Source organism: Phoca vitulina, unplaced genomic scaffold (genome assembly GCF_004348235.1).
Source record: "Phoca vitulina isolate PV1807 unplaced genomic scaffold, GSC_HSeal_1.0 scaffold54, whole genome shotgun sequence".
NCBI classification, from domain to species: domain Eukaryota; kingdom Metazoa; phylum Chordata; class Mammalia; order Carnivora; family Phocidae; genus Phoca; species Phoca vitulina.
In genome coordinates, this window is record NW_022589757.1 from 7,311,569 (window position 1) to 7,336,563 (window position 24,995).

A 24,995-nucleotide genomic window follows, 5' to 3' on the forward strand; every position below is an offset into this window, starting at 1 on the left:
CTGATAAAACTATCAAGAGATCAGTTGGAAATTTTCACTTCGCTTTCTTATTCTCTATTTTGTCATATGTTCAAAGTAATCTTTAGTGTTTCTGACATGACACGTTTTTGTTTTACAGGTCTCCTGCAAGCGCAAAATCTTTTAACGCAACTACCTCAGCAAAGCCAAGCCAACCTCCTACAGTCGCAGCCAAGCATCACCCTCACCTCCCAGGTCAGTTTTCTCCCATTAAGGTTTGCTTTCTCTTGCCTTGATGTTTTGAGGGATTCTTGGACTTTGTTAAATTATAAAAACACAGCAGAACCCCATAATACCCTAATAAAAATAATCCAGATAGTTTTCACAAAGTGATCAAAGATTCAAAACAGGACTTACCAGCTTGGTAAAGCAATGCTACCAAATTGATGTAGTCTTTGAAAATCTTCAGGGAGTTCCTATTTTCTTATATGTTTATAAAGAATAACTTTGTTAGTGGCAAATGAGTAATGAGTTCTGGCTGTTTGGCCATCCTCTCGTCTTCCCTGACCCCTCCCCGTAGTTGGCAGTAGAGATTACCACTTGCATTAGAAACCTAGTGCCTCAGTTAAAACACATCACATTCCTTTGCACTTTCTCAGAAATTGCAAAGAAGTTCTGATCTTTGTGTTTTCTTTCCTCTCACCTCTAAGATGTTGCTTTAGCTCATTTCTACTAGAGGTAAATTACAAAAAATGCATATGCGTAGGCATCTTGAGATTTAAGCTTTAGATCTAGTTTGTTTTGTAACCAGCTGTGACTTTGAGCATGTCATTTCACCTCTGTGGACCTTCATTTCTTCTTCTGTAAATTAGGTGATTGAACTGACTGATCCTGAATCCCCCTTCCATTTCAGATTCTCTTTGTCTATAATCTTGGAAGTTATCATTAGCACATTGCCAGATTTGACAAAATTCAAATCTGTTTATGATAAAAACTCTTGCAAACTAGGAATAGTTTTCAAACCTTACTAAGGCATCTACCAAAAAAAAAAAAAAAAAAAAGGGCCCTACATCATACTTCCCCATTAAGATCAGGAATAAGGCAAGGATGTCCACTGTTACCACTTATCTGGCTTGTACTGTAGGTCCTAGCAGTGCAGTAACACAAGAAAAAAAATAAAGGACATGTAGATTAGAAAGGAAGATGTAAACCTGTCTTAATTGGTAGAGGACATGATTGTCTATGTAGAAAATCCTAAAGAATCTACAGAAAGCTGCTGGAATTAGTAAGTGAGTTTAGCAAGAATGTAGGATTAGATTCTTGTAATCAATCAGTATTAAGAAGGATTGTTTGGAAGTTGAAATTAAGAGGAAAAATATTTACAAATAAATTTAACGAAAACATTTGTAAGACACATTGAAAACTACAAAATATTGCTGAGTGAAATTAAAGAAGACCTAAACAAATGGAGAGATATAATATGTTCATGAATCAGAAGGCTTATGTTGTTAAAATGTGAATTCTTTTCCAAATTGATCTATGGATTCAACACAATTCCAATCAGTACCCAACAGGCTTTTTTAAATAGAAATTTGCATGGTATTTCTAACATTTATGTGGAAATGTAGAGGACATAGAGTAATCAAACAATTTTGAAAAGTAAAAAAGTTGAAAGACTACCTCATGTCAAGAATTGTTATAAAGCTATAGTAATGAAGATAGCATAATAATGGCACGTGGATAGAAATGAAACAGAATAGAAGGGTAAGTAGATCTACACGTCTATGGCCAACTGATTTTCCACAAAAATGCCGAAGGATTTCAGTGAGAAAAGGAAGGCCTTTGGTTATCCATAGACCCCCCCCCCCAAAAAAAAGAACCTTGATTTTATTTTACACAATTTACAGGGATTAATTTGAAATAGGTTATGGACCTAACCTTCTAGAAGAAAACTTAGGGAAAAATCTTTGTGTCCCTGGAAAGAAAATGATTTCTCTCTTCTTTTTTTTTTTTTTAAGATTTTATTTATTTATTTATTTATTTATTTATTTATTTATTTATTTATTTAAGAAAGAGAGAGAACATGAGCGGGAGGAGGGGCAGAGGGAAAGGGAGAGGCAGACTCCGCACTGAGCAGGGAGCCCGATGCCCGGCTCAATCCTAGGACCCTGGGATCATGACCCAAGCGGAAGGTAGATGCTTAACCACCTGAGCCACCCAGGCGCCCCAAGGTAATGATTTCTTAAATAGGACACAAAAAAGGGTGTCTGGGTGGCTCAGTCGGTTGAGCGTCTGACTCTTGATTTCAGCTCAGGTCATGATCTCAGGGTGGTGGGTCAAGCCCCACTTTGGGCTTCACAAAGCTCAGCAGGGAGTCTGCTTCTTTCCTTTTCCCTCTTCCTCTGCCCCACCTCTGGCTCTCACGTGTGTGTTCTCTCTCTAAAATAAATAAATCTTTAAAAAAAAAAAAAAAATAGGACACAAAAAGCACTAATCATAAAAGAAAAAATGGGTAAATTTAATTTTATAAAAATTAAAAATTTTTTGTTAGAAGAATAAAAAGAAAAGGCACAGACTAGAAAAAAATATTCTTCAAATTTATATCTGATAAGACTTGTTTTCAGAATTTATAATAAATTCACACAACTCAATAATATTTAAAAAGGGGGTATGTGCAAAATATTTGAAAATACTTCACCAAAGAGGAAGGTATGCAAATGCCCAGTAACCATATAAAAAGATGCTCAAAATCATTAGTTATCAGGGAAATGCAAATGAAATATCACTACACACCCACTAGAATGGGCAAAATTAAAAAGACTATGCAATACCAAGTGTAAAGCAACTGGGTTCTTTTATATGTTAGCGGGGTTGCAAGTCGGTGCAAACAGTTCGGCAGTTTCTTATAAAGTTAAATATGCATGTACCTTATCACCCAGCACTTCTGCTCCTAGAAATGAAAGCATATGTCCACACAAAGACCTGTATATAAATGTTCAAAGCAGTTTTATTCATCATCACCCCAAACTGGAAATAACCTAAATGTCCAACAGCTAGTGAATAGGTAACATAATTTTTGGCATGTCCATGTGATGGAATACTACTCAGCAATAGAAAGAAATATACTTCTGAAACATTCACCAACATATATAAATTTTCGAAGCATTATGTTAAGTGAAAGAAGCCAAACATGAATGACAGCATACTGTATGATTCAGTGTGGATGGTGTTTTAGAAGACAAAACTATAGGGACAGAAATCCTATCAGTGCTTGCCGGGGGCTGGGGGCTAAGGGTGGAGATTGGTGGCAAAGAGCACAAAGGAACTTGTCTGGGGGATAGAAATGTTCTGTATCTTAATTGTCGCAGCAGTTCTATAACTATATACAGTTGTCAAAACATCAAACTGTACACTTAAATTTGCATTTAATTGTGACTATGCTGCATATAAAAATCAGGTTGGAGTTTTGAAAAAAGCCTGTACCAGCAATTCCTTCCTGGCCTCCACGCTCTGCACACAGTGGCAGGGCTGTGTAGCTTCATCCTGACTCCTGCTCACTGAATTCTACTCTACCATTTCTAGATCTGGCCCAGTCCAGCCTGAGGTTTCTGGAGTTGGGGTAACTTATCTGTAACCACCCCACCAAAAGGTACCCAAGCTATTTTTAGTCCTTTATTATTTGAGAACGGGGTTACTTCAAGCCTGGAGATGAAGTAACAGTGTGATAGTTGAGATTCACCTCTCCCTATCAACCAGTTTCACTGGGAAGCGTACAGCGGCACAGGATTCTAACATGGTTGGGGCTGGTTTGGGCTCCTCTAAAATGGTCAGGTTGGATATTACTCAGTGTCAACAACATCTAATAGAGATGAACTTGGTTGTCTTCATTGAAACGGTGATAGAGAGGAGCTTACTCCAGTTGTAGGCCTGTGTCATGTCTATTGTGTAGTTTTCTGGGCCGGTTGGTTCAGTTGGAAAGAGCATATTACTATCCAGGTCGAAGTTTGGGGTATATGACGCATTTAAATTACAAGAAAACTCACAGCCACAAACTCCATCTGTAACCCTGGGCAGTAAGCTCTCACCTGGGCTACTTCACAGGAAGGGTCAACTCAGCAACGATGTTGTAGTCGGCGGGTTGGGGGGGGAGGGGTGTGCAGCACCTTCCACTAACAAATACTCACAAGGGCAGATTCCACTCGGCTTGTGAGCAAAACAGAGTAGCCTTATGTTTGTGTAATAAGGAAATTTAAAATTTTCTTTAAAAGATTATACTACTTCATGTCCTCAAATAAACTTCAGATAGATTTAAATAAATATATAAAAATATATAGAGGAAGCTAGCAGACTATTAAAAGGAATTTTATCTGAGTTAGAAATAAGTGAAAGCTTTCTCAGATTTGAAGCAATAAGATGTTAGAAAGGGAAAAAAAAGTTCACCCAAATGACAATTTAAAACCTATGTACACTGAAGAATAAAAGGAAAAAACAGATTGGGAAATCTATTTGCACTGTTACAACACACAAAGCCTTAATCTATAACATCTGGTGAGCTCAATAAGGATGAGAATGAGACCATTAATAGATGTATTGGCTATGGATATAAATCCATTGATAAAGAAATACAGGTAATTATTGACACATGGGAAAAATTTTACTTTGAGTAATAAGAGAAATTCAAATTAAGGCAATAGTGAAGTACCATACACTCCTTCACTTCGCAAAACATTTTTAAAAACTGCTAACACAATCACTTGGAAGAAACTAGCATTTTGTAGTGAGAACCAACATGATGTGTATTTATGGTGTACCCTTTATCTTATAGAAAATCACTTCTGAATGTATCTCAAAGAACTAATTACAAAGGTGGGAAAAAGAACCATATGTACAAGGTTTTTCATTATGGTGTTAACTATCTTAGTGAAAACATAAGTGAAAAAAGTGTCTAGCAATGAAGAAATTGTTTAATTATGATAATATTGCCTCAGTTAGCCTTTGAAAATGATAATTATGAAGCAGAGTATAAAATTATGTATCCTATAATTATAGTTAAAGTTAAGAATGTAGATCCAAGGGAGGGAAGAACCTTTTAGAGGCAGTGAGTAAGTTTAGGGCACTGTGTATGGTGACAGTATATATTCATGAATGTATACTTACCTTCAAACTCGCCAAGATGTATACATTAAATATATGCAGCTTTTCTTATGTCAGTCATACCTGAGTAAAAACAAAGTTTACTGTTTTGATTTTGTGCCCTGTGGCCCCTTCCAGTGTCTTAATCCTATCATAAAAGTTACTCTGATCAGTGAGATGCATGACTTGTTACTGAAGATTTGAAAATTACTTATAACTTGAGAGAGAAACATTTAGAGATTAAATAAACCTAGTGCAACAAATTAAAAACAGGATAAAAAAGGAAAGAAATGTAGGTCTATGGAAAGAAATACACAAAAAAGAAGCTATTAAGTTATTTAAACTGTAGGTGATTTACTTTCCCCTTAAAATCATTTTAATCTTATTATTTTTATAATACTGTGTCATAAGTTGGAGATATGATGGTATAAACAAGATAGCTGTTTTGAAACTTATAGATTAAGTGGCATATTTGTGAAATAGATTCTTTAAAATAAAGTCTAATTCATTAAGTATGCTCTGAACAAATGTATCTTATGCATACATATATTTGAAAACCCAAATATAATGGTTTCATTTTTGAGTATTTAAGCTTTTTCATGGACTTACATGTTTTTAACCTTAACCATAATTATAGTCCACACAGTTTCACACACTGCTTTTCTCACTGAGCATTATGTTGTACCTTCCACGATGTTACATGGTCTTCATAATTCTTTATGAATATAGCTGCTTCTTTAAGTTGTTCACGTGCGACACGTTCCAGTATATCATTTTGTATGCTTGTTCTCTTATCCTTCTGTTCCTTGTAACAGCCAGCAACCCCAACACGCACAATAGCAGCAACCCCAATTCAGACACTTCCACAGAGCCAGTCAACACCAAAGCGAATTGACACTCCCAGCTTGGAGGAGCCCAGTGACCTTGAGGAGCTTGAGCAATTTGCCAAGACCTTCAAACAAAGACGAATCAAACTTGGATTCACTCAGGTAGGATGAACCCACCCTTAACTTAGAGATATCTCCTTGACTGGGTCCAGATCTGTGCTTTACATGTCCAGAGAAGCTTCTGAGGTGCAGAAGGTTCCTTGGCCTTGTTGTCACTTAGTTTTAGACTGCAACTTGTTCTTAGCCATTTTCTGCATTTATAAATTTAGACTGTTAATCATATATTCAATTATAAGTTTATGGTTTAATGTTAGGTTAAAATCTTTAAGATTTCTCTCACAACACAGGCCTCTGAAATCATAATTAGACCAATAAAAGGTGAGAGTTTAAAAGATTATGTTTGGGGATACTGTAACTATAGTGAGGGTTTTATTTGTAGAACATCTGGTTCTAGGCCTTAGTGCTCTGTCTGTAAGATTCAGAGAGTAAAGATTGCAGGGGGAAAAGTTTGAAAGACTTGTTTAAAAACAGATTTTTGGGAGAGAGAAGGGGGCCAGTGGATGGACGGACACACACACACACACACACACACACACACACTAAGCCCAAACTGAAAGTAATTAAACAAATAGGAATCTGTTAAATCTGAAAAGCCCAAATTAATCAAAATTCAAATTAATTTTTTTTTAATGTCACTTAGCAGAGGGCTTTTAATGTGGAATAAGTTTAATGGTTTAAACAGGCATCTGGGTATATAGCGTTCTTGTTCCAAGCACTGCCACTGATAACTCTTTGATTAACCTGTCACAAATAATACTTTTAAAGCAGGAAAAGAATTAAACTGAGTAACATTTATGTAAAATGATATGAGATCATTAGATGAGAAGTAGTTATGGAAGTATAAATTGGATTGGGTGTTTTTATGGAATCAGGAAAAACCTGATATTTTCTTAGAATATAATTACTGTTTGAAGATTAAGCCGCTACTTAAATACTATCCAAATTATTTTCAGTTGAAAGTAAAGTAATGCACTACTGTGGTAGATCAAAAACCAGGGATGATATCCCTCTTTTCTCTGTGTTTTTAAGAACAGACTTAAATTCCTTATATTTCTCTGGTAACTTATTTTTGCTCAAAGAAACTAATTACATATTAGGAACATGAAGTGATTTTTTAAGTAGGTAAAATTTTAGAGAAAATGCAGTTATCTTTGTGAGGAGTTTCAGTTGTGAAGAAACAAATTACAATTCATAAAGAGTTCAGTACTTTGAAACATCTCAACGATCTGGCTTGTTTTTAAAAAAGAAAGCTAAAGTTACAACTGGAATGATGGGGTAAGTTAAGCTTGAGTAAGTGTAAGGTTGGTTAGTGAGCAGCTCTTCGGCTTTCAGTCTATTAGCACAGCATACTCTGAGGTTCCCTAGGAGACTGTTGCCTCAGTGAAATGCCAGGGATATTAAGGCTTTTTAAAATCTTTAACTTCTACCCAAATAGTGTTTAGCCTTTCTGTGGCATTTGACCCAACATACTGCTAGTGTTGTTTCTCCTTCTCTTATTTTCTCTTTTATGTAAAGGAGCTTCCTTATGGTCTAGTGCTTTATGGTTTTACCCTATTATTTGGCATGAGTCTTCTTTATTTTTCAGAATGACTTTGACATACCAGTGGCAACATTTTGCAAAATTTAACTGCGTGGATTAAAGCACATATTACTGGTGGAGGACGGGAAAATCAACCTTTGTTTTTAAGTCACCTACCCCAATTGTAGTTTTCCACAGGTTGCTTTGTATCCTGTTTATTTATATACACACACACGGGAAGATAGATATTGAAGTTGTTTAAACAAACAAAAATCCCTATCCTCTGAGTAAATGTACATGTTAGTAGGTGTTTTAAACAGTATTTTTTTTCTTTTCTCTTTTTTTTTTAAGATTTTATTTATTTGAGAGAGAGAAAGCGAGAGAGAGCATGAAGGGAGGGGAGGGGCAGAAGGAGAAGCAGGCTTCCCGCGGAGCAGGGAGCCTGACAAGGGGCTCGATCCCAGGACCCTGGGATCATGACCTGAGCCGAAGGCAGACGCTTAACGACTGAGCCACCCAGGCACCCCCTAAACTGTAACTTCCTAATTACTTAATTGGTTAAAAGATTACTATAGATTGTCACTATATAATTGGGAGGCATACCGTAGTATAACACTTTTATCACGTGGTACATTCATTATTTCCTAATTCCAATCTTTGTTCCTTTTTCCTTTTGCTCTTTTAAAAAATATCAGGGGCTCCTGGGTGGCTCAGTCAGTTCAGTGTCTGATTTCAGCTCAGGTCATGGTCTCAGGGTCCAGGATCGAGCCCCGCGTCAGGCTTCCCATTTGGTGGGGAGTCTGCTTGTGTCTCTACCTCTGCCCTTCCTCCTGCTCTCTCCCTCTCTCAAATAAGTAAATAAAATCTTATCAAAGAAAAACATACCAGAGATATTCTATATAGTTCAGATAATGTATGAGGCCACTGCTTAAAACAGTTACTTTTGTGAGGAAGAACCCAACGTGGTAGTAACAAGAGCACTAAACTGAGCATATATCAAATTAATGAGAATTAGTATATTAACTGAGGGGCCTGTTGCTTTTTATTCATTTAAATAATTTAGGGGCGCCTGGGTGGCACAGTGGGGTAGGTGCCCAACTCTTGGTTTTGGCTCAGGTCATGATCTCAGGGTCATGAGATCAAGCCCTGTGTCGGGCTCTGCGCTCATTGTGGAGTCTGCTTAGGACTCTCACTCCCTCTGCTCCACTCCCCCTCCCCCCGCCTCACTTGCTGTCTCTCAAATAAATAAATGAATCTTAAAAAAAATTTTTTTAAATATGAAGTAAAATTGTATTATAAATCTCACATGGATCTATCAGAGTTTTGGTGAGTTGATGGCATGGCTTTATGTCTAGCCACCGTTTAAGGCATTATTTTCATAATGATGTGATTTTTGATGTGTTATTTTTGTGTACTTACCAATATTGTTAACTTTTCCTAGATATTACAGAAGTTTTTGAGAAATTCTTAGCAAATTATGCAGATATGATGTCAGAAGACATTTATTTTCATCTATTACAGCAGGTCTTATACTCAAAGAATTGCAAGGTTTAGTTGGCCCAGCTTTCTAAAGCTATTATCTAAACAAAGTGGCCAAGACATGAATATAAGTGACAAAGCATATTTAGTGCCTGAAATATAGTAGGCACTTAGTGAATATTTGTTGATTGAATGAAGTAAGATTTAATAAATGTATAGAGATATCGATATAGATAAACCTGTATCTATAGATTTATTTGTATATAAATATAATGGATAGCATTTATGCCCCGCTCACACTATCCTGGTTCTTTCAGTTTTACTGTAATTGGAGGGAAATCAATAAGCTGTCCATTCCTGTTCTTCTTGGAGATTGTGTATTCACAGCTGTCAGTGCCACTTTCTGTGGCAGTGCGAATGTTCTCATCTGTGCCTGCGGCATGTGGCCGCTACCCATGTGTGCCTCCTGAGCACTTGAAGGATGGCTAGTGGTGCTAATAAGGAATGGAGTTTTTAATTTATTTGATTTGAATTAAGTTTAAATAGCCACATCAGTTGAAGTTCTGATATTCTCTATACCTCATTTTATCATATAGTTTGAACATTTAAACCTATACCTCTGTTAAACTTTAAACTTTTTATCAGAAGTTGCGCAGTAAGAAAATGGAGGTTTCTTTTTTTTTTTTTAAGATTTTATTTATTTATTTGACAGAGACAGAGATAATGAGAGCAGGAACACAAGCAGTGGGAGTGGGAGAGGGAGAAGCAGGCCTCCCTCCGAGCAGGGAGCCTGATGTGGGACTCGATCCCAGGACCCTGGCATCACGACCTGAGCCGAAGGCAGACGCTTAACGACTGAGCCACCCAGGCGCCCGAAAATGGAGGTTTCTTAAGGATGTTTTTTCCTGGGACGCCTGGGTGGCTCAGTCTTTTAGCGTCTGCCTTCGGCTCGGGTCATGATCCTGGGGTCCTGGGATCGAGCCCCACGTCAGGCTCCCTACTCGGTGGGAAGCCTGCTTCTCCCTCTCCCACTCCCCCGGCTTGTGTTCCCTCTCTCACTGTGTCTCTCTCTGTCAAATAAATAAAATCTTAAAAAAAAAAACAAAACGATGTTTTTTCCTAGGGCGCCTGGGTGTCTCAGTTGGTTAAGTGTCTGCCTTGGGCTTAGGTCATGATCCCGGGGTCCTGGGATCGAGCCCCACGTCACATCTTCATCTCCGCATCAGGCTCTCTGCCCAGCGGGGAACCTGCGTCTCCCTCTCCCTCTGCCGCTCCGCCTGCTGTGTCTCTCTATGTGTCAAATAAATAAAATCTTTAAAAAAAAAAAAAAGTTTTTTCCTTTCCTTAACTACCACCTAATGCAGGTGCTAATAAATGTAGTATCCATCTAAAAGATGGATTGCAGGGTTGGAGGGAGTCAAAGGACTAGGATAATCCCAATTCAAAATAAGTGTTGCTACAATTGTTGGAGGTGGCTGTTGCATAGTTGAATTGGCTGTGTAGTTCTTGGGACTAGAAATGTTGCCTTTCTGTCCTGCCTCTAAACTAATTGAAGTGAGAGCATGAATCATTTAAACTCCATGAGTTTCTATTACCTGTATAAAATAACTATTAAGATACGGCTTTTTTCAGCTTTAACAAGAGAGATTCAGCTGAAAGAAAAGCACTGTATACATTTCAAAGGTTATAGGCTTATAAAGAAAGACATCTTTTGTAATATATTCAGGGGATCATTGTTCTATTGCTATAGGGTTACCAAGTTTCCAGTGCCCATGAAGGTTTAACTAAGTGGGTCAAACCTCTCTACTGTGAATTTCTATCTCTATAATGGTGACAAAAGTAGTCTTTTAGGATACCTGTTTTTGTAACCAACTTTGAAATCCAAACTAAGGTGGAAATTGATTTTTTTCACTGCTTCCAGAAATACTTTATGGGGGGCAGGAGGAGGGTGCAGGGAGAGTGAGGCATTATTTCTAAATTTTAAAGTGATTTATAGGAAGTTTGGCTAGTTCAGAAATACCTGAAGTTATCTAAACATTTACATCTATTAACCCTGTAGGTGATACAGGTAACTGCTTTTAAGGATTATTTAAATCATTGTGGTTGCATCAGTTAAGGGGCTTGTTAGGATATCAACACTATCTTCTGAAACTTAGAAATATTTGATGTCTTGGTTGTTACATGAAGTAGCAAGAAGAGACTCAAAATGGAGAGAACATGGGAGTTAAGAATTTTGTCATAATCAAGGCCTAACTAACAGTCCTCATTGAATGCTGTGGTCAGCTTAAGGCTGGATGTTTTGTGGGACCCAATAAATGGAATGAATGTTGAGTCTTTAGAACAGTTATGGAGCAGCACCCTAGAGTGAAGACTTTGGACATTAGTGAGACAAATCTTTTCTCTCTTCTCTCCCCCTCCTGCTCTGTATTACTGTGCAGGGCGATGTTGGGCTCGCTATGGGTAAACTATATGGAAATGACTTCAGCCAAACTACCATCTCTCGCTTTGAAGCCTTGAACCTCAGCTTTAAGAACATGTGCAAGCTAAAGCCACTTTTGGAGAAGTGGCTAAATGATGCAGGTGAGTGGATACGTAAGACACTTCCTCACTGTCCAGTGGAGTTTTACAGGACGTTGTTTATACTCGGGGTTATGTTTCCTATTGCATTATTGGTCCTTCAGAACATTGAAGCTCACTAATGTTGGGAGGATCAATATAAATTATGACTCCATAAATTAGAGAGTAATTCACTCAAATCTAGTAATTACAGTGTACACAATGAGCAATAATTTTTAGCCTTGGAATATTTCTTGTATTTGAGCCAGGGTTAGGGATAGTTGAAGGACGAGGATAAGAAGTCCTACGTATTTAGATACACTTAAAAAACAAATTTATAGGTGCTTCCTTGATGAATTATCATAAACTTATTATTGATCATATTTCTGCTTTTGTTATTAAAAATGACCACATATTTCATACATAAAAAGTTGAGCTGCTAGTTTTAACTTAGGTCTTTTGTACTGAGATTTCCTTTTGGAAAATTTGGATTTTGAGTCACAGAATCATAGGCTGTGAGAGCTGTAAGGAACCACAGAGATCTCCTAGACTATGGTTCTCATTGTAGATGGGAACAAAAGTCAGGTCTTTGGAAAAGACAGACCTCTAATACCCACCCTTGGACAGTCTGCTTCCATAGCTCTGGATGAGGCCTCAACATCTGTAATCTTAACTGAGTTCCACAGGTGAGAACATCTCATTTTACATAGAGTGCAAAGAAACGCAGAGATGTCTATGACATGACCAGGGTCATTAGACTATTAAATGACTGAACCTTTTTTAAACTTTAAAGAATTTAGAAAGATCTATGGTCGTGAATGCTGTTTTAATGTAGGTTCTGAAAACCCTTCCATGCTTGCTTTTAACTTAACATATTTTGGTCAGTTTTGTTGTCATTAATATATGTATCATACGCATGAATCATGCTCCACTAACTTGATTTCTGTGTTTTCTCCTTTCTTACAGAGAACCTCTCATCTGATTCAGGTCTCTCCAGCCCAAGTGCCCTGAATTCTCCAGGGCTGGGAATGGAGGGCTTGAACCGTAGGAGGAAGAAACGCACCAGCATAGAGACCAACATCCGTGTGGCCTTAGAGAAGAGTTTCTTGGAGGTTAGTCAAGTTTTTACTTTTCACGTACATGTGATTGTGTAATATTAGGTGCTGTAGGTGATAAAAGATGGACTTGCCAGCCTCGGTCCTTACAGATGCTTATAACATAGTGGAGAACAGTAGACAAAGCCAGTTACTGAACCTCAGAAACAGACCCAGAGTATTTCAGGGTTCGGGAGAGTCCACGCTCACATCCGTGTGAGCCCCATTGTGACAGGCAGCAGCTACCCTGGGGTACATCGGAACAGGCCGGGAGAAGTGGGAGGAAAGCACTGGAAGCAGAGGAAATGCACAAGCAAGGGCATCCAGGGAGGAAAAACCATGAGGTAGATCCGGCGACACACAATAGTTTGGTTTGACTAAATTCTAGTGTCTGTGTGCCTAGAATAGTCGTTTGGGAGAACACTACAGGCTTTGGAGGTCTAACAGCTATTTGGTCTCTTGTTTGTTTGTTATTGCCCCGGGAAGAACACAGTCAGAGCTTCCGGTAAAATTTTGACTTCTCTAATTTAGAAAAGGCTTGAGCACAGTGGAAGGAACATTGAATCAGGAATCTTTATCCCATTCTACCACTTTTATTAACTGTGTGATTGGTCAAGTTACTTGATTTCTTATGCTAAAGTCCCTTCACCTGCTATTCCTGCCCCATCGGCTTATTGCCTACCTCATTGTCCTAGCGAAAGCATGTGCATGGAGCACTGAGAAACTCTTACATTCCTACTAATATATAAAGTTACATTGATTATTAATTTTATTTGAGATTAATAGCCCTTAAGGAAAAAAAATAAATATTCAAGAATAACTTATTCTTGGGGCTCCTGGGTGGCTCAGTCGGTTAAGCGTCTGCCTTCGGCTCAGGTCATGGTCCCAGGATCCTGGGATCGAGTCCCGCATCGGGCTCCTTGCTTAGTGGGGAGCCTGCTTCTCCCTCTGCTGCTCCCCCTGCTTGTACTCTCCCTCTCTCTCTGACAAATAAAATTGTTTTAAAAAAAAAGAATAAGTTATTCTTAGTTAATATGAATAAGTTTAATAAATATATGTTCATTAGAATGTTTATCTATAGAAGTTCTTTGTTAAAAGTGGGCCAATATGGTTCTATATATCCCAACTTCATTCTCTGATTTGTCCCTCCCCATTTGTATATTTATGCCAGTAGTTTAAAAAGTTAAGCCCCCCCAAAAAAAATTTTTTTAATTAAAATAATAAAAAGGTATTCCAAAAGATGATTTTTTTTTTTCCCCTTTAGAATCAAAAGCCTACCTCGGAAGAGATCACCATGATTGCTGATCAGCTCAGTATGGAAAAGGAGGTGATTCGTGTTTGGTTTTGTAACCGCCGCCAGAAAGAAAAAAGAATCAACCCACCAAGCAGTGGTGGGACCAGCAGTTCACCTATCAAAGCAATTTTCCCCAGTCCAACCTCACTGGTAAGGATAAAAAGTGGAGGATGCAAGCTCAAGGACTAATTTTTATAATTTTACAAATGATCTATGAAACAGACTTATTTCATAATAGTAATTTATTGTATATATATATTCATGTTGAGTAAGTATATATAAATTTGTATTTTAAATGTTACTAAAGTGGGACGCCTGGGTGGCTCAGTTGGTTAAGCATCTGCCTTCGGCTTAGGTCGTGATTGAGTCCTGCATTGGTCTCCCTGCTCAGCAGGGAGCCTGCTTCTCCCCTGCTTGTGTTCTCTCTCTCTCTCTCTCTCTCTGACAAATAAATAAATAAAAACTAAAAAAAAAAGTTTAAAAAAAATAAATGTTATTAAAGTAATTAAATCTCATGTTGTCATTAAGCTAAGAACTTACTGATCTTTCTTTTTTAAAGTGAACAATTTTAATTCTTTCCTGTTTCATGGTGGCTTCATTATTCTCTTCTTTGATGTAGTTTATTAGGTTACTCTGTAACTGTGGGAGCAGATTTGCTAGATTCCAGTCACCTAAAAAAACTCCTTAGTTGCTTTTTATTCGTGTTGGGTTTTGGGGGGTTTTTTTGTTGTTGTTTCGTTTATTTTGTTTTGTTTGTGGAGGGGGAGGAAGAGGGAGAGAATTCAAGCAGACTCCCCATTCAGCATGGATCTGATGCAGGGCTCAGTCTCACAACCCTGAGATCATGACCTGAGCCAAAATCAAGAGTCGAACACTTAACCGGCTAAGCCACCCAGGGGTCCCTATATTCATGTTGGGTTTTAAAGCCCAGTTTATTAAACTTACATGAGGAAGTGACAGTAAATTCCCAGATAACCTTTAGCTCTGAACTTGTATGAATTCAGCCATCTCACATCTTCACTCGCAAACATTATGTAGGACCATTCATTGATAACCTCATTGAGTAACTTCCACCCATTGCTTTGGAATAGTATTCTAGACTGAGGGGACATGCAGCGGTCATGTACTCCCTTGATCTTAAGGATGATGGCAAATGTGACTCTGTATTTCCAACCAGGATTCCACAGATGATAAGTTTGCATTTCTGATCTTCCCTTGTTAATTTGTTTTTATTGTATTTGAATATCATTCTATACTGGGATGCTTTTTAAACTGAAGTAATCGTTAAGAGCACGTACTGGTTATTAAGGGAAGGCTGTGGTTGTTGAATGGTTGGGCTTTAATCATGAAGTTCATGACATAGTAGTTATGAAAAAGACAGTCATTAGATCCGGTTCTGTTTTATGTAGATGGCTCTTTTGTGTTTTGGATTTATTTGTACTAAAAGGAAACAAAAAGTATTTCTTACAAAACTGTAGAAGTATTTTATGTTATTTCAAAAAGAAACTGTCAGCTCTTTAAAATTTTGCTTCGCATTCTTTCCATAATATCATTCATTAAAAACAAAAACAAGATAGTCATGTCCCCACATGACCAAAAATAAAAGCAATCCAAGAATCCCTGATTCTCTGATCCTATTGAATAGTTTTCTTGTGTAGATTAAATTGATAATTAGTATAATATTCCTTACTTACTTGGAGTATATCTTCCTCAACAGCATTGAAATTTAGGAATGTTTTTTATTTCTTTTTAAAACCTGGGCAAAACCATTTCTCCTATCAGAGGAAAACCATCTTCTAATAGCAACCTTTGAACATATGTCTATTTTCTCAATTCCAAGATCAAAAGATGATTATAAAATTATTTCCTCTTAGCCCCTTTTAATTCTGTTGTATCTGGAATTTAAAATTTTTTATAGGGAAAATACATCTTCAGTATTGATTTGAATTTTTTGATTTTTTTAAAAATGCTTTCGCATATTTTCATTTCTGACCTCTAGGTGGCAACCACGCCAAGCCTTGTGACGAGCAGTGCGGCCACGACCCTCACGGTCAATCCGGTCCTCCCGCTGAGCAGCGCTGCGGTGACCAACCTCTCTGTTACAGGTAAGCAGCCGCCGGGCCATGCAGCTGGCCTGCAGACGGTAGGCCCATGACACGTCTCTCTGAGAACTGTAAATTAAATTGCAAATTAAGGCTCTAAACTAGAAATACGTATTGCTTTTTTTGAAAAGTCATATATGAAAACCTGAACTCCAAAAAACAGGCATAATTAATTTTGTCAGAAAGAATACTTTCACATAAAGGTTTTCTTATCTGTTTTGTTCTTTCCCACCTTACTCTTATCTTCTACATTGTTCCCAGACTTACCTTTCAAAACTCCCACCTTTTTTTCAAGTAGCTCCTTAAAAACCTTCAGTGGCTACAGCTTTTTGTATTCAGGAAAGCATCCAAATTCATCATCAGTTCATAGAAGGTTATTAATCTGGATCTAATCTCCCACTAATCTTTTCTGCCTTCCATCCTCAACACGCAGGAAGATTCCATCCATGCCTTTGTAAACATCCCCACTGCACTTCTATCCAATAGCAATGAAACTACTCCAGCACAGGCATCAATTCTTTCTAGAAATACTCTTTAGCTTTCCCAGGAAACACTTCATTTTCACCTGCCTGTATTATAAATGATTATATTTGTATACTTTTGTCTTTTCCAATAGACTTTGCACTTCTCAAAAGGTCTGAATATTCTTTTTGCAATCTCAGTGTCTAGTGCCTGACACATTCACTATAAAATGAATAATTTTTTTTTCCTTTGGCCTCCATTAATGTAGCACGTTTCCCAATAGCACATTTAAAATAACTGTGTTGTCATCAGAAGTTTTTTAATGATATATGATGAATAAGGCATTCTGTAATTATTCACCAGGTTGATTATGTGCTAGTAAACCCTCGAATGGATTTGTGATATTTCACAGTCAAGCTTGAATTTAACCTAAAGTTGAGGAATTTAATTGTCTTCACTCATGTTTTCAGTTTGTATAACACTTCTTTGGTTCTGTGATCTAACTGAATGGCTTTATATAGTTATTAAATTTCTAAGTTGTTAGGAAATCTCATGATTTTGTTGATTTATTTAGAGTAGCACTCTTTTTTTTTTTTTTTTAAAGTAGGCCTAAAGTGGAGCCCAGTGCAGGGCTTGAACTCACTACCCTGAGATCAAGACCTGAGCTGAGATCAAGAGTCAGGTGCTTAACCAACTGAGCCACCTAGGCACCCCTAGAATAGTGCTTTTCGACCTTTTTGGGTTTTAGAGCTCCTGAAAAATTTGATGAAAGCTTTAAATTTTCCCCTCACAAAATAGACATACCCACAATTTTTAGTAAAGTATAAGGAGGTTCATAAAGGACAACTCCCATCAGTCTCCACCTCACCGGGGACATTTTTGGATGCCTTAGGAGTAGAAATTGTAAGTTAAGAACCCCCGTGTTTGAGAGTGTATAGTATTTAGCACTTCAACGTAGTACGCAAACTGTTGGTGGTTGGTTGCTGTTGTTTTGGGCACTAGAAAGTGAAAATCCGGCCTTAAGGAACTCACCATCCACCCTGCCTGCCATCATCTGTTAAATTATAAACTAAACTTTTCCTTCCCAACAAATTATAAGTCATATTATATTAGGCCTAAAGATAACCATCTTTTGCAGAACAATTTCTTATAGTTCAAATAGAACTTAATAGAATGGGTAGCTTTGCAGATTTTCTACAGATGTGGCAAAAATCTGAAACAGAAGGTAATTTTTAGGAGATACACATACTCAAAACTAGCTAAAAATTTTCAATCAGTTTTTGATGGTACTAATTGACCAGTGACATTTTCCGGAACTCAGTTGCTCAGCCCGTTTATGTGCATTTAATTATAACTGTTTTCTAAAATGTTGGTAACTGGGGTGCTTTGGTGGGTGAGATGGTTAAGCTCAGGGTTTTGTTTGTTTGTTTGTTTTAAAGATTTTATTTATTTATTTAACAGAGAGAGAGATAGCAAGAACAAGAACACAAGCAGGGGGGTGGGAGAGGGAGAAGCAGGCTTCCCGCTGAGCAGGGAGCCCAACGCAGGACTCGATCCCAGGACCCTGAGATCATGACCTGAGCTGACGGCAGACGCTTAACGACTGAGCCACCTAGGCGCCACTCAGCTCAGGTCTTGATCTCAGAGTTGTGAGTTCAAGCCTCCCATGGAGCCTACTTAAAAACAATAAATAAAAAATAAAAATTGAAGTGTTGTTAACTTTTTTGGAATGAATTTTTTCTTCGGTTCTTAAAAAAATTGAACATCATCAGAAACTCAAATAAGAAAAATAATCACAATGAGCTATTTTTATTTTGCCTTTAAATCTTTTATATATATGTACAGTTCTAATAGTGTTTAGTGTGTCCCACTTTTTTTTTTTACTTCTTATTTTATAAGTGTCATCCCCTGTTACAGTTTTCACATTTCTACTTTTGATTTGCCCTTATTGTATTGAATGGTTGTATCAGAATTTTGTAAACATTTCCATATAGTGCCATCATGGCTCAGTTTTACCTAGAATGACCAGCTTTTTCAGTTTGAGTCCTACAAATCTTACCTCCCAAGAAACCCCTCAGTCTCTGAACCACATAACTGGTCTTGCTTGTTCAATATTGTATCCTTCATGTCTAGCACACCACCTAGAATGTAAGATACTCAGTAACTAATTATTAAAGGAATGAAGTTTTCCTATTATAAATAATGCTATAATGAGGACCTTTGTACATACTTCTTTTAATTCTTTATTTTTATGTAATTTCAGATTTACAGAAAAGTTATAAGAATAGTTCAGAGAAATCCCACATCTCTTCCCTTAGATTCTCCAAATGAGAAAATCTTATGTATTTGCTTTTCTCTCCTTTTTCTCTTTCCGTTTCCCTTTCTGTATATGTGATGTTTTTCTGAACAGTTTTAAGAGCAAGTTGTGGACATGCTACTTTATCCCTGTGTCATTGTGTATTTTCTAAAAAACAAGAAATTACCACGTATAGCCAGAATACAGTTATCAAAAATCAGGAAATTAACATTGACTCAGTCCTAATATCTAGTAAAAATTCACATTCACATTTTGCCAGATGTGCCAGTAATGTCTCTTAAAGCAAAAGAAAATCTTAAATCATGCATTGCATTCAGTTGCTGTGTCTCTTTAGTCTTCTTAAATTAGGGACAATATGAGTCTTGCTTTGTATTTTATTAGGACATTGATTTTCTGAGGAATGTAGCTGTTTGTTTTGTAGATGTGTTGTCTGACGTTTACTCATGATTAGATTCAGATTATGCACTTTGGGCAAGAAGACCACGGAAGTGTGTTGAGTCCTCCTTTGTGCGTGGTATGGACACACATGCTATTGATTAGTCCCACTACTGGGGGTATTAATTTTGATAATTTTATTAAGGTGGTATATGTCAGGGTTTTTCATTGTGTAGTTATTATTTTACTCTTCACAGCTCGTAAATGGGGAATTTGAGACTATACAGATATCCTGGGTTTTTTGTTTTTTTGGTTTTTTGGTTTTTTTTCCCAAACCTTTGCCCACTAGTGTCCATTGATGATTTTTGTATGGATCTATTATTATGATTCTCAAATAATTCTATCATTTCTTCTACATTCATTAGTTGCCTTTCAACTGTAAGGATGCACTTTTCCTTTTCCCCTATTTATCTGTCTATATTAGTATGGACTCAGACATTGTTTCTATATTCAGTAAGTTAGAATCCTACTATCACTTTTTATTTTAATGTTCAAATTGTTCTTCATTTTGCCAGTGGGAGCCCCTTGGTGGTGGCTCCTGTGCTTTTTCGACATGTCCCTAACATTCTTTGAGTGCTTCCTTATTTTTTGGCACAAGATGTTCAACCTCATCTTAAAGCTTCTCTGCTCCAGGCCTGGAATCAGCCATTTCTTCAAGGATTCCTAGTTCTTTTTAGTGAGGAAAGGTATGTAGACACCAAGATCTAGATGCATTTATTGATACTGTGTTGTCATTGATGCTAGAACATCTCGATAGAAATATACATACATTAGTATGTGTGTTTGGATAGACACATGTAAATTTATTGTTATTGCATATCTATATGCATTTTTCTTTATCTACTTTTATTAAAATCCATGAGTTCATACTGATATCTCCAATTCCAGCCCAGCACCGTATAGTTTATTCTTTTCTATCCATACCTTTTTCCATATGTTAACTCCCTTCACAGTGACAATGAGCAACCTGGCTCCTATTATCAACAATATCGTTACTTAATTGCTCAATCTATAGCGAAAACAAAGTGGTTTCAAAATTGCTAACCCATGTCTCTAAACAGAAAAGGCCTACTAATTTGAGTTCCATGTTTGTTTAGAGTTCTTGTCTTTAACCTGAAGGCATAAAGTCCAAATTCTGTGTTCAGAAGTTGTTTGGATTAGTTATTTCTCTATCCTCTTCAGTGTAGTTACATTATTCATTTGAAATTCAGTTGGTTTTGCTTGTATTCAGTATTAGTGTTCTTCCTCTCATCCTTGTGACTTTTTTTTTTTAAGTATATGAGATAATAGCATATCATCAAACATTGGTTTCAAAAGTCAGGACTGTACAGAAAGTTCTCTTCAGAATAATGTCATTCCCTTCTATTGTAATTCTCTTTCTCTGACAACTCTAAGCTTGGAATATCCTCAGGGCTCTGTTGAGGTGAGTAATTCTCACTTCTGTCATAGTTATCTACTGTGTCCTTCTGGACTCAAGTTGGTTTCCCTACTACCAAATTTCAACCTCTTTCTCATTTCTGCAAGTCTATCAAAATCTCAAGTCCTCTGGTATCTGTCCCCAGAGCTCTTACTTCCTTTTTTCTTTACCATCATTTGGAATAGGATTTTAGAAATGAAGAGGAAAAAACCACATCCTCAGTTTACCATCTTCTAAGAGAAATCTTGTCTTCCTGACACAGTTGCTTTTATTTTCCAGTATTTAGCACAGTGCTTGGCACATTATAGCTCCCTGGTAAGCTTTCCTAGAATAGATATAAGAATGATCATGACTGTACTGCTCCAGAAAGATAATGTGTTCTGATGTGTCTCAAAGACAAAAATACGACAGCCTTTAATAATCTCAATTAAACATGCTCTGCCCCAATCTTTTTCCCCAAAACATTGTTTCATAATGAACCATATGCAACCCCATACCCATTAGCAATCCCTCCCCATTGACTCTTCACCCTACTCCTGGCTGGTCTACTCTGTCTCTATGGATACGCTTGTTTTGGACATTTCATACAAATAGAATAATAAATTATATGGTCTTCTGTGTTTGGCTTCTTCCATTTAGTATAACATTTTCCAAGGTTTATCCATCTTGCAGAATATATCAGTACTTCATTCCTTTTTTATGGTCGTATGATATTTAAAACACATTTTGTTCATCATAGACATTTGAGTTGCTTTCAGTTTTTGGCCATTTTGAATATTGCTGCTATGAGCATTTGTGTGTCGGTTTTTATGTGGACATGTTTTCAGTTCTTTTGGGTATATATTTAAGAATGGAATTGGTGCATTATGTGGCATACTGGAGTATTATGAACAACTTTATGCCCCCCAAAATAAGGCAATTTAGATGAAATGGATAAATTCTGAGAAAGACACAGATCATCCAAACTCACTCAAAAAAAGAAAACTTAAATAGACTTAAAGCAAGCAAAGTAAATGAATCATTAATGTAAAGCTTTTCCAAAAAGAAAAGCTTAGGTCCAGATGGCTTTAGCAGTGAATTATATCAGATACCAAAGAAGAAATAAAGTTAATCTTCAGCTGTCTCTTCCAGAAGGTATAGGAAGGACAGCTCATTGTATGAAGCCCATATTACCTTGATCCTAAAGCCAGACAAAGATACCACACACACACAAAAAAAATTATAGGCCCATATCCCTTATGAAAATACACACAAAAACACTCAGCAAATTTTAGCAAATCAAATCCAGTAACATACAGAAAAGATGATACATCACCACCAAGGGGGACTTATCCCAGGAATGTAAGGTTGGTTTAATAATAACTGAACATCAGGTAATGTAATACACCACAGCAATAGAAGAAAGGACCAGAACTGCAGGATCATCTCAGTAGATACAGGAAAAGCATTTGACAAAATCAACACCCATTCATAATAAAAACCTAGAATAGAAGAGAACTTCCTCACCAGATAAAGAATAAAGAGCATCTATTAAAAACCTACAGTTAACAGCATACTTCATGGTGAAAGACTGAATGCTTTCCCCCTAAAATTGGGAACAAAGCAAGCTCTTGTAGACGAATTAACATTGTACTAGAGGTTATAGCCAGTTAAAGGGGAAAAATGAAAAACATCCAATTTGAAAGGGGAGAAGTTAAACTCCTTATTTGCATTATTCTGTATATATAAAAATCCCAAGGAATCCGCATAGCAACAAAACTACTAGGACTAATAAATGAATTTAGTGTTGTTGCAGGATACAAGGTCAACATATAAAAATCAATTGCGGGGGCACCTGGGTGGCTCAGATGGTTAAGCATCTGCCTTCGGCTCAGGTCATGATCCCGGGGTCCTGGGATCGAGCCCCATGTCAGGCTCCTGGCTCAGCGGGGAGCCTGCTTCTCCCTCTCCCTCTGCCTCTCCCCCTGCTCCTGCTCTCTCTCTCTCTCTATCTCTGTGTCTCAAATGAATAAATAAAATCTTTAAAATAAAGAAAAATCAATTGCGTATATACTATCAGTGAGCAGTCCAAAAATGAAATTACAAAAATAATTTTATTCACAATAGCTTCAAAAAGAATAAAATACTTGGAAATAAATCAAACAAAAGAAGTGCAAGACTTATACAGTGAAAACTGCAGTTTGCTGAGAGAAATTAAAGAAAGTCTGAATAAATGGAGATATTCCATGTTCATGGTTTAGAAGACTCACTATTTTTAAGATGACAGTATTCTCTGAATTGATCTATAGATTCAGTACAATTATAGTAAAAATTCTAGCAAATTTTTTGCAGTAATTATCATGATAAACTCATTCTAAAATATATATGGAAGGGACCCAGAATAGCCAAAACAATTTTGAAAAAGAATGAAGTTGGAGGGCTTAAATACCCTGATTTCAGAGCATGGTGTAAAGCTATGTGATAAAAAGTATGCCGCCAGCATGAGGACAGACAATAGTTAGCAGAATTGAGAGTCCAGAAAGACACCTTTAAACTTACGCTCTGTTGACTTTTGACAAAGGTACCAAAGCAATTCAGTAGCAAAAAGATACTCTTCACCAAATGGTTCTGAGACAATTGGATGTTCATATTCATGAAGATGAATTTAGAGCCTTTCCTGATACCATGCACAAAAACTAGGAAGGGATCAAAGGCCTAAATGTAAGAAATAAAATGTTTAGAAAACAAATAGAAAATCTTTATGATTTCGGGTGAGGCCAGGAGTTTGTAGATACAACACCAAACACAATCTATAGGAGGAAAAAAAATGATAAATTGGAATTTATCAAAAGCAGAATCTTTTGTACTTCAGGAGACATTTTAAGAAAATGAAAAGACTCCCACAGACTTGGAGGAAACATTGTAAATCATATATCTGATAAAGGAACTGTGTCTAGAGCATATAAATAACTCTTACAATTAAATAGTAAAAATAGGGGCTCCTGGGTGGCACAGTCGTTAAGCGTCTGCCTCCGGCTCAGGTCATCATCCCAGGGTCCTGGGATCGAGCCCCGGGTCAGGCTCCCTGCTCGGCGGGAAGCCTGCTTCTCCCTCTCCCACTCCCCCTGCTTGTGTTCCTGCTCTCCCTGTGTCTCTCTCTGTCAAATAAATAAAATCTTTCAAAAATAATAATAATAAGTAGTAAAAATATAAACAACCTCATTTTTAAAAGGGCAAAAGATTTTAATACACATAATGCCAAAGAACATAGAGAAATGACTAACAAGCACATGAAAAGATGCTCAACCATATAACTCATTAGAGAATTGCAAATTAAAACCATATATATGATTTCATACTCACTATAATATGGCTATCATCAAAAAGACCAAAAATAATAATTGCTGGCCTGGAACCTCATGCATTGCTGGGGTAATGTAAAATGATACAGCCATTTTGGAAAAACATTTTGGCGGTGTCTTTAAAAGTTAAATGTAAATTTATCATTTTGGTAAGTCCCCAAGAGAAATGAGCGCATGCCCACACGAAAACCTTGGTACAGATGATCAGAGCAGCATTATTCATAATAACCAAATACTGGAAACAAGCCAATGCCCGTCAACTGGTGAATCCATAAACACGATGTGGTCTACCCAGGCAGTGGAATACTTTCCAGCCAGAAAAAGGAGATATTGATTTGTGCTACAACATGGATAAACCTTGAAAACAGTATGCTAACTGAAAGAAGCCAGATGAGAAAGATCACAAATCGTATGATTGCATTTATGTCAAGTGTCCTGAAAAGGTAAATCTATAGAGAGAAAAGTAGATGACGGAGGAGGGCTGTAGGTGGGAGAGGGGTGTGACTGCAAATAGGCACAAGGGATCTTTTCTGAGTGTGGTAGTGTCATAAACTGGGTGTAGTGAGTGATGATTGTACAACTTTGTAAATATATTAGAAACCATTAAATTTTACATTTAAATTGGGTGAATTTTATGACATAAATTATAGCTCAAAAAAATGTATTTCCTAAAACAAAAGATGAGGCGGGAAGTGAAAGGATGTGCCAAACACTCTATATTCTTGCATGTAACTTCCTAGTAACCTTTGAGATGGGTGATGGCATCTCATTTTGTTGTTGAGACATTGAAGCTCAGCAAACATCAGTTCTCTGATCAAAGTTGCCCAAGTAATTATGTTTGCCAAGAATATAAGGCATAAAGTGTTGATTAAAATGTGATTCACTGGGGCACCTGGGTGGCTCAGTCGTTAGGCGTCTGCCTTCAGCTCAGGTCGTGATCT

At 37.1% G+C, this 24,995-nt stretch overlaps 1 protein-coding gene across 4 annotated transcripts in view; it reads left to right on the plus strand.

Moving 5' to 3' along the window:
* Window positions 1-24,995, plus strand: part of POU2F1 (POU class 2 homeobox 1) — a 178,157-nt gene that overhangs the window by 136,637 nt on the left and 16,525 nt on the right. For all 4 annotated transcript variants that reach the window (XM_032389450.1, XM_032389452.1, XM_032389453.1 and 1 more), the window contains 6 exons: window positions 119-213; window positions 5,907-6,080; window positions 11,475-11,616; window positions 12,559-12,704; window positions 13,951-14,130; window positions 15,980-16,085. In XM_032389450.1, the coding sequence (XP_032245341.1) occupies window positions 119-213; window positions 5,907-6,080; window positions 11,475-11,616; window positions 12,559-12,704; window positions 13,951-14,130; window positions 15,980-16,085 (843 nt within the window). The remainder of the gene's footprint in view (window positions 1-118; window positions 214-5,906; window positions 6,081-11,474; window positions 11,617-12,558; window positions 12,705-13,950; window positions 14,131-15,979; window positions 16,086-24,995) is intronic.